This window comes from Saccopteryx bilineata, chromosome 4, assembly GCF_036850765.1.
Source record: "Saccopteryx bilineata isolate mSacBil1 chromosome 4, mSacBil1_pri_phased_curated, whole genome shotgun sequence".
Lineage (NCBI taxonomy): Eukaryota > Metazoa > Chordata > Mammalia > Chiroptera > Emballonuridae > Saccopteryx > Saccopteryx bilineata.
The window spans coordinates 160,602,556-160,612,391 of record NC_089493.1 but is presented as its reverse complement, the minus strand read 5'-3'; the positions used below and the strand labels follow the sequence as shown (position 1 = coordinate 160,612,391).

The 9,836-nt window shown below is 47.0% G+C and overlaps 1 protein-coding gene across 1 annotated transcript; it reads left to right on the top strand.

Annotated features, from left to right (window-relative positions):
• Positions 1–351: 351 nt before the first annotated feature.
• Positions 352–1,077, top strand: NEUROG1 (neurogenin 1). The gene has a single exon (XM_066277706.1). It carries the CDS (start codon positions 352–354, stop codon positions 1,075–1,077), a length of 726 nt encoding a protein of 241 aa, XP_066133803.1.
• The last annotated feature ends 8,759 nt before the right edge of the window (positions 1,078–9,836 follow it).

Here is a 9,836-nt window from a genome sequence, read left to right as displayed (position 1 = left end):
TGCCTCGGGGGCGGAGGTGGCCAAGGAGGGGGGCGCCCATTGTTGTGCCGGGTACTTAAGGGGTCCTGAGGCTGGTCGTGTGCCACACTCGGTACTCACACGAGCTGATCTGATTGCCGGCGAGATCACTCGGGAGACCGTCTGGAGCGTGGCCCCTGCAGGCGAGGCGAGGAGGAGAGGCCAAGTTCCCCGTGTGCCCTTGCGCCCTTCCAGGCCTTCGTGCCCGCAGCGGGCACAGAGTAAGCCCGGGCCGTTCGGAAAGTAAGTGCGCCCCGGCGGCCCTGCCCTCAACCCAGGCTCCTGCCCTTTAAGCGCTCTTTTGTCTGTCCGTCGGTCCTGCCCGACGCAGCGATGCCAGCCCCGCTGGAGACCTGCCTTTCAGACCTCGACTGCGCCAGCAGCAGTGACCTATCCGGCTTCGTCACCGACGAGGAGGACTGTGCCAGGCTCCAACCATCAGCTTCTGCCTCGGGGTCTGTGGTGCCGGCCCGCAGGGGCGCACCCGGGATTCCCGGGACGTCCGAGACTCCCCGGGCACAGGACGACGAACAGGAGCGGCGGCGGCGCAGGGGCCGCGCACGGGTGCGCTCCGAGGCTCTGCTGCACTCACTTCGCAGGAGCCGGCGCGTCAAGGCCAACGACCGCGAGCGCAACCGCATGCACAACTTAAACGCGGCGCTGGACGCTTTGCGCAGCGTGCTGCCCTCCTTCCCCGACGACACCAAGCTCACCAAGATCGAGACGCTGCGCTTCGCGTACAACTACATCTGGGCTCTGGCCGAGACTCTACGTCTGGCGGACCAGGGGCTGCCCGGGGGCGGTGCCCGGGAGCGCCTTCTGCCACAGCAGTGCGCCCCCTGCCTGCCCGGGCCTCCAAGCCCCGCCAGCGATGCCGAGTCCTGGGGCTCCGGTGCCGCTGCTTCCCCCTCTGACGCCGCCTCCTCGCCACTTTCTGACCCCAGTAGCCCCGCCGACTCCGAAGACTTCTCCTATGGTCTCGGCGACCCCCTTTTCTCCTTCCCCGGCCTCCCCAAAGACTTGCTCCATACAAAACCCTGTTTCATCCCTTACCACTAGGCCCTTTGCGGACACCGTTATCTTCCTCCTACCCCAGACAACAGGCAGTAGTAGATGGAGCCCCAGCTGCGGCTTCGGGACCCCCAATCCAAGCGGAGGGAGGAAGCGGGCGCTTTAAAGGGATGAGGGATACCTGAGCCGCTTGTTAGGTCACTGCACCCTCGCTGTGGCTGCCCCTTAGTCTGTTTCTCCAGCCCTTAGCCCCGGCCCCCTTCTACCCGCCCCCGGACAGCCTTTCCTTTTGCACTTTCTGAACTCCACAAAACCTCCTTTGTGACTGGCTCAGAGCTGACCCCAGCCACCACTTCAGTGTGATTTAGAAAAAGGACAGATCAGCCCCTGAAGACGAGGTGAAAAGTCAATTTTACAATTTGTAGAACTCTAATGAAGAAAAACGAGCATGAAAATTCGGTTTGAGCCGGCTGACAATACAATGAAAAGGCTTAAAAAGGAGAGACAAGGAGTGGGCTTCATGCATTATGGATCCCGACCCCCACCACTGCAGGCTTGCTCTAGGAAGAATCGGAGACTCTTGCGTAGTTATTCAGACACTGGGCTGGAAAGTACTTTAATTTATTCAAGATGCTTCATTCATATGAAAATGTATTTTTGTACATAAAGAGTTTATTCTATTATAACAAGCTATTAAAGTTTACATTTTTGTACTGCAGAAGTTTCATGTAAATAAAAACTAAGTCACCAATATTCTTGCCTAATGTTGATGTCTCTCTGGGGCCTTTCTTCCCTTTCCCTGACCATTCAACCACTGAAGTAAAACACTATTCCCCCTACTTTCAAATCCTCCAGTCCTGTTTCAAAAACAATTAAAAAATAAAATACACCTGATTTCCACCAAGAACTGGATAAAGACCAGGGAATTTGTGATCCATCATTTCCTTTCACCTTGTAAACACAGGGAGATCTTTCAGGCTCCCCATAAGCCAATTAAGTAGTGGAGAATTAGCCCCGGATATGCAGCTACCTGTAGAGGTAGGGCGGTGGGAGAGCCTTTCTTTTGAGGAACTCCACATCAGCTGGCTCTGTGTTTCAAAGAGAGGAGGATTAAAAAGATCAATACAGTGTGACCACTGGCTAGGAAGTCCCAGTGACAGGTGGGCCCAGACTGGGCAAGCAGAAGGGTCCACTCTTATAACAGGCTGTTTAGAGGGGGAAATTGATTTGTAAACAATGCCTCCAAATTGTTGTCCATTGAGGCTGGGATCACCCTGACTGTGAGGTGTGGGGTGAATTACGCTGGTGTGGTGTCCCTGGGTGAGGTGTGCAGCTGCCTAAAATTGTGAGTTAGGGTGCCTGCACCGCCCCTCTCACAACACACACATGCTGTGCCCACAGTGGAGGGGGGGGGGACCTGCAGTGGGCTCAGTCCTGGCTTGCTCAGCCAGTCCTCAGGGGCAACAGCCAATGCTTTCATTTGCTGCCAGAGAAATCAGCCAGCCAAACTCAGATTTTTTCTGGCTGCAGTGTGTTTCTCTGTTGTGTGACAATTAGCTAACAGTGCTGGCCAGTGGTTTTTGTTTTAAATTTCAGAATGTGGATACTTGCAAGAGATAGTTCCAAAAATGCTGTTACTGCCTTTTTCCCCAGCTCACAAGTTACTCCACATCAAGACCAAAACTTTCCCCCTCCGCTTTACTCCTTTTCATGAATATAATTATTTAGCCAAAGAAAGTAGAAATGAATTTAGGAAAATAGTATTCTATAGTGTTAGAGAAATCATATCTATTTAAGGGTTGAATAAAAGAAGAATGCGAGAAGTAAGGCCTCTAGTAACATTTTCTCTTGTGGAAGCAGTTTCCCTCCTCACACACAAGTCCTGATGAGTTGGATCCACAGATTCATATGCTGGGCGCCCAGCAGTCATCACTAAGTCCAGCCATGGACAAGGAGCCCTCTTTCAGATAAAAATGCTCCTTTTTGAAAGGTTCTGGAAAGTTGGATACCTTCTCTAGCAGCCAGCAGAGCAGATACAAAGAGTTGTCCAAGAAAAGTTTCAGAAGTTGTGAGGGCTCAGACCAGAGCTGCTTCTGCTAGAAGCTCCAAGGAAAAAGTCATATCTCTTGAATGACCCTGCCTAGGGTCCTGTTTTATTGTCTGTAGCAAAAGACACAATGGTCTGCATCAGATTTTCTGCTCTTTGTGCATAGAATGCTTGGAAATTACTATCTCCAGCTTTCTAAAGGGCTGCAAGAAGGACAGGTCGCCAGTGGAGACTCTGCTCAACCATGGCATCGGTGTACATGTGTAGGCTAGAGGAAGAGAATGGCCCATTACGTTTATCATGGTCCAAAAATCCCTGGGAAACCAGCCGTAGACAAACACTGCAAACACCCCTGAAGCTCATGACTGCAGTCAGAGCTTTGTCTCATACAACCACACACAGCCAGCTCTGAAAACTGAAAACATTACCACCCCTGGTACTGAAGAAGAGCAAACCATATTCCAAACTTCGTTGCCAAACTAGGCTAACAACTCAGGGTACAGAGCACCTTCCATCTAAAGAAGCATCTTTAACAGCATGGCTTGCTGGTTAATACTGTTCTTCCCAGGAAGCAAGTATGCATGTGCAGCCCTTGGAGCTCCCAAAAAGAAGAAGACAGGTGATTAAAAATGCTGATCCTCAGCTCAGAGGTTTCTTTATTCCTGCAGGAAACTCTGTTTATCCACTGATGTCTGTGAAGGCAGTCTGGGGGTTACTGGAGTATTCTAATCAGTTAGAAAGCACCAAACTTCCTGCTGACAGCCATTTCACTTCCTCAACAGGATCTTCACCGAGGAATTATCAGGCACTTAAGAAGGTTTATTTATCCTCTACCCTGATCTCTTTATTTGCTTCTGTCCTGGTGTAACATGGCTATCTGACACAGTGCTTGCAAGCCTTTGAGGAACTGGGACAGTGAAGACTGGGACACAGTGAAATGAAGCATTCTCTCGGTCTCTCACTTCTTTAATGATCTTGATCAATCCCTGCTATATCCAGAGCACCATTCCAGGCACTGGGATGACCAAGACCAAGTTCACCCAAAAGGAGCTTACATGTCAGTGGGGAAAGACAACTTTTTAACCCCACTGAAAGTTAAAAAAATAATAAAGTAATATAGGGGACGATGGAATGTCAGGGTGGGAGGGAGGTTCCTCTTTTAGAAAAGATGGTCAGGGAAGGGTTTTGCATGAGGTGACATCTGAGCAGAGGCTCAGAGGCCCAGAGAAATGAGCAAGCCAGGGCAGTGCCTCCAGGGAAGCACCCCAGGGAGCAGTCCTGGAGAGTGGTAAGCCCTGGCCATGCCCCCTATGTGAGAAGGATGAGGAGGCTGACATGACTGGAAGAGAGGGCATGAGGAGAACAAGAATGGAGATAGGTGGGGCTGTGCAAATCACAGCGAGCTTTGTAAACTACTATAAGGACTTTGGGCTTTTTTCTCAAGGTAATTTGAGGGTTGAAATCAGGAATGATGTGAATTGACTTATATTTTCATTTTTTTTTGTTTTTCAAATTAATAGAGAAATGAAGTACAGCTAAAAAAGCATCATGAGCCGCACGCTTAGCTTCCTGAACCCAGCCTGATCCAGAAGTAAGCTTAACTATAGCTACAGGCAGGGCACAGTTTCCATACGGGAACTTTGGCTGAATTCTTCCCAAAGTGCCAGCCCCATGCCAAGCTGCGCAGCAGGGTGATGGAAGTTCTCCTCCCCTCCCCCACTGCCCTTGAGAGCTGTGGAAAGGGCACAATCTGTGTAACCTTATCTAGTAGCCCTGTCTAGAGGCAAGGTTGAGTCACTTGAACGTGCCTTTCCCCCACTGAGGTAGAGGTAGCCTGTAGAGGGTTTGGGGTAAGTTCTCTAAGACCCTGGGGTATCACTGTTTCTGTCTACCAGGCTAGCATCTTACCAAGCCTACATTCTCTTTTTATTTTATTTATTTATATTTTAAATGAGAGGAGGAGAGATAGAGTGACAGACTCCCACATGTGCCCTGACCAGGATCCACCCAGCAACCCCCGTCTGGGGCTGATGCTCTGTCCATCTGGGGCCATGCTCGCAACCAAGCTATTCCTAGCACCTGAGGTGGAAGCTCCACATCACCCAGGGCTGATGTGCTCGAATCAGTCTAGCCATGGCTGCTGGAGGAGGGGGGGGGGTGTAGAGAGAGAAGGGAGAGCGGGAAGGGTAAAGAAGCAGATGATCACTTCTCCTGTGTGCCCTAACTGGGAATCAAACCTGGAACTTCCGTAAACTGGGTTGATGCTCTACCACTGTGCCAACCAGCCAGGGCCCAAGCCTAGACTTTCTTTAGAAAAGATTTTTGGGATTGCTTCAGCCTAGTCCAAGCAGGGAAGTCAGGCTCTGAAGTTCCGCACTAACGGTGAAGACTGGAGCCTGAAAGGTGCTCTTGCCAACTTTCACCAGTTGCCTGCATCACCCATAAACCAAGAATAAGCGCAGGGTACTTTTGGAGCTGTCACTTCCTGGGATGGCTCAGGACAAACACTCCACTCTAGCACTGAGCTTATGTGCTGTCCACTGGGCTGATGGCAAAGTGTCAGGCAACCTTGGTATCAGAATGCCAAAACTAAACACTGGGGTTTCAGATGGCTGAGCTTATGCCATACTTTCTGGCAGCAATTAGATGCCAGTACTGACTGCCTGCTGAGGTCACTCTTATTCCCGTGAAGCACACTATGCCACTGACCAATTCATTTACTTCCATCCTTGAGAGTATGGGATAATGAGCACCTAGCGTATGTCAAGGTGGCCTCAAGTCATTGAGATGCAAGTACAAGAAAGGAGCCAGAGGACATCACTGCTTTGTCAACTCAAATTTTATCTTTGTTCTATATAAAGAACTGCAGTTTGCCCTTAATAATATGCTGCTTGGTGCTGTGATGTTAAACTCACTTCAGCACAACCTGGATGCCTACTGTACTCTCAGCATATGAGCTGGGCAGGTTGTACTATTTGTTCATAATTACTGGGTCCCTCCTTACTTTCTTCATACTATCCTGTAATTGGTGCATCCTATCCTATTGACTTTGGGCTTAGTTATGTAACTGGCTCTGGCCAATGTGAGTAAACATGGACTAAAGCACACCCGTGCAGAAGCTGTCATTGCGTGTGTACAATTTGTACTGTTTTCTGCATGAAGGCAGCATGACTGAGAAAGTGACCATCCTTTCAGCTTCCGTCCCCAAATAAGAAAAACCAGTTCAAATCTTTGTCATAGGGTCTGCTTCTGAGAGAACAAAAACACAAGATAGGCCAGATCTTGGATCCATTCATAGCTACTACTCAAAGAAACCTGATAAACACATTCTGTACCAAAAACCCAGGGCTGACTCTCATCATTCCCCAAACACAACAGGGCCCTTTATGGCTATGTGTCTTTCTGCCCACTTGCCCCCTATCTGGCTACCAATCTCTCATACTGCAGCTCCAATGGGACCTCTTCTATGAAGCCTTCTCAGACATCCTAAGCCAACTTAGTCATTCTGTACTTCTCTGGGCTCCTATCCTTCCAGTCACTCTCCTGATCACTGCCCACACTGTGAACATGCCAGTTTCTGAGGGACTTTGGACTGTGAAAGCCCAAGACACATGCCTGAGTCCTCTACATGCCCCCAGAGCCTGCGCTGCATCCTTCACCTGTGAGGCTCCTTTCAGGCAGTTCACAGACTCACTGGGAATCACCAGTGGCCCTCAGTCTTTCTGGGACAGTTTGAAGGTGGCCCAGGCCAAAGAGGATGTGTTGGTTTAATTCAGTCTTTCTCCTCATCTTAGCCATTCTTCCTGAAGGAAGAAGGCATAACCCTGCAGACCACACCAGGGGATCCCCTCAGGAAAACAGCCAACAGAATTCATCATCTTGCTTTTGTTTCCACCACAGTCTAGCCTTGAAGTGCCCAAAGCTACTGTACATCCAGGAAACATTTCTTCAAAAAACTAGATTCAGGAGTCTCACCTTCAAAAGTCTTCCTTCACAATATCTAGAGTGAAGCCTTGCCATTTGTATTCTTTAAAAAGTTGCACACACACATACACACACACACACACACACACAAAGTTGCACAGATATTTATATAATATACACAGCAGGATTAAGAACCCAAGGGCTTACAAGGCATTGTGCCTCCCACAAGATCCAGCCTGTTCCTCAGGTGACCCCAGTGGAGTTGGAGCCCAGATGCGCACAGACCTGGAGAGGACCCCCCCACCATGAACATGGCACACTATGCTCATGGCATACACACGAGGTCCTAGGTCTCTCTCCATTCAGATTTCTTACCATCTCAACAAGTCTAACACCAAGGAGAAGGCCAGTAAACCTCACTGCTGTTTTTCAGTGACACTCAATTGCTCCAAGCCCAGAGTCATTTTAGATTTCATTAGACACCTGATGACATAAATTGCAGACTATTCATTAAAATCCATCCTTCTTCCTAAGCACATGACAATACTACATTTCCCAGAATTCTTTGCAGTTAAGCATGATCCTGTGACTGGGTTCTCTTCACTGGATCATGAGTGAAAATGTTGCAAGCTACTTCTGGGACCACGCCTTAATGACAATGGTGGGAGTCTGCACTTTCGTGTGGAAGGTAGATAGCTACAAAGAACATCACTCCTAGTCTAAAAATGAGAAAAATCCATAAATCCACAAAATCATAACTTTTCTCAGCTAATCAGAGATGTGAGGTCACAAGGCAATTAAATAAAGTGAATTATAAGACAGGAAAGCCCCTCCAAGGAGAGACAGAGCACGTGAACTGTTCTACCCTGGGCACAGCACGGGGGAGAAGTGGCTGCCATACAAGCAGGTAAGAAGAAATTGGCTAAACCCTTAATAATAAAATCTTAAAAACTAAGTGTGAACTAAAATGTCAGTTTGGAATAGAAGACCTCACACCCACTCACAAGCTCATATCCATGGGCATTACAAGAAAAATTAGGCCAGGGCAAAAGACCGGAGGGAATCTCCTCAGTGGTAAGGTTACCCTGAGATGATGGCTGCTTGGGGATGGGCGCAACCCCACTCACTTTCCCAGATACACTATCATCAAAGCAAAAGCAGCAGGCCACCAAAGAAGGGGCACTATCTTCCATTGGATACAAAGGTTTATTGCTTTTAGGGAGAAATAGAAGCCAAACCCACCTATTTCTGGTAGAGGGGTAGGAAACTGCCTCAACCTCAGGACAAAGGCAAAAATCAATTGCTGGTGAAGAAGATACAGAGCAAAGCCCCCTCTCTTCTGGGGGAAGAGCCAGGATCCCACACCAAGACTAAGCAGAGTCTGCTACTGCAAGGGTTAAGGAACAAGAAACTCCTTCCCAAGAACAACCACAGATGCAAGGCAGAGTTTGGAAGATGAAGAGATGGAAATCCCCACCTAGGAATTCAAGATGCACAGGGCTTGCCAAAGACTAAGGCTGGACCCTCTTTACAAACCTAGCATTGAGTAACAAACAACATCAGTCTAGTACTGGTGAGAGACAAGGGCACGGAGAGAGATGCCCCTCTGAGGCACAGGCAGGTAAGAATGGCTGAAACCTGAGGGTGAACAGGAGCACTGAGAGAAATCCGCTGGCATGCCCCTCAATAAAGTACCAACAGCCCATTGTTGAAGAAATTGGAAGTCTGATACACTAAAGGTAACAAGAAAACACAAATCAAGCTCAGCTCTGACTAGATTGACCACTGTCTCTCCATATTAACTGCATGACAACAGAAGAGGCATATCCAGGAATAAAATTTATCTTATTTTTTTTCACCATGCAAAGTTATTGTGATATTATTGACTTCATTCCCAATGAGCTACTTTACATCCCCATGACATGTTACAATTATAAGTCTGTGCTTCTTAATTCCCTTCACCTTTTTGCCTATACCCCAACTATTCAACCCTTTAGAAACTATTCATTTTTCTATGTCTATGAGTCTGTTTGTTCATTTGTTTCATTTTTTTTTTTAGATTCCACACATAAGTGAAATGATAGTGTTTGTTTTTCACTGACTTACTGAACTTAGCACAGTGCCCTCTAGATCTGTCCATATTGTCACAAATGGCAAGATTTAATTCTTTTTCATGGCTGAGTAATGTTCTGGTGTTTGTATGTGTGCATCCACTTCTTTATCCATTCATCTATTGATGAACACCTAGGTTGTTTCCATATCTTGACCATTATAAATAATGCAACAGTGAATATAAGGGTGTATATATCTTTTCAAATTAGTGTTTTGTTTTCTTTAGATAAACACCCAGAAGTGTAAATTGTTGGATTCTTCTTTATCTCTTGTTATAGCCTTTGTTTTAAAGTTTATTTTTTCTGATATAAGTATTGCTGTCTCAGCGTTTTTTTGTTTCCATTTTCATAAAATATCTTTTCTATCCCTTTACTTTCTGTCTATATGTGTCTTTTAATCTGGAGTCTCATGTAGGCAGCATATGTAAAGGTCTTGTTCTTTTTATCCTTTCAGTCACTTTATGTTTTTTCAGTGGAGCATTTAGTCAATTTTCATTTAAGTAATTGTTGATAGGTATGTGCTTTTAGCCATTTTAATTGTTTTGATACTAGATTTATAAGTGGTTGGTCTTACTATGTTTGCCTTTACTAGTGAGATTTATTTTTCTTTCATATATTTTCTTATTTCTAGTTTTAGGATTTTCTTTTCTACTTAGAGAATTACCTTTAACATTTCTTATGATGCTAGTTTAATGGTGATGAATTCCTTTTGCTTTTGCTTGTCT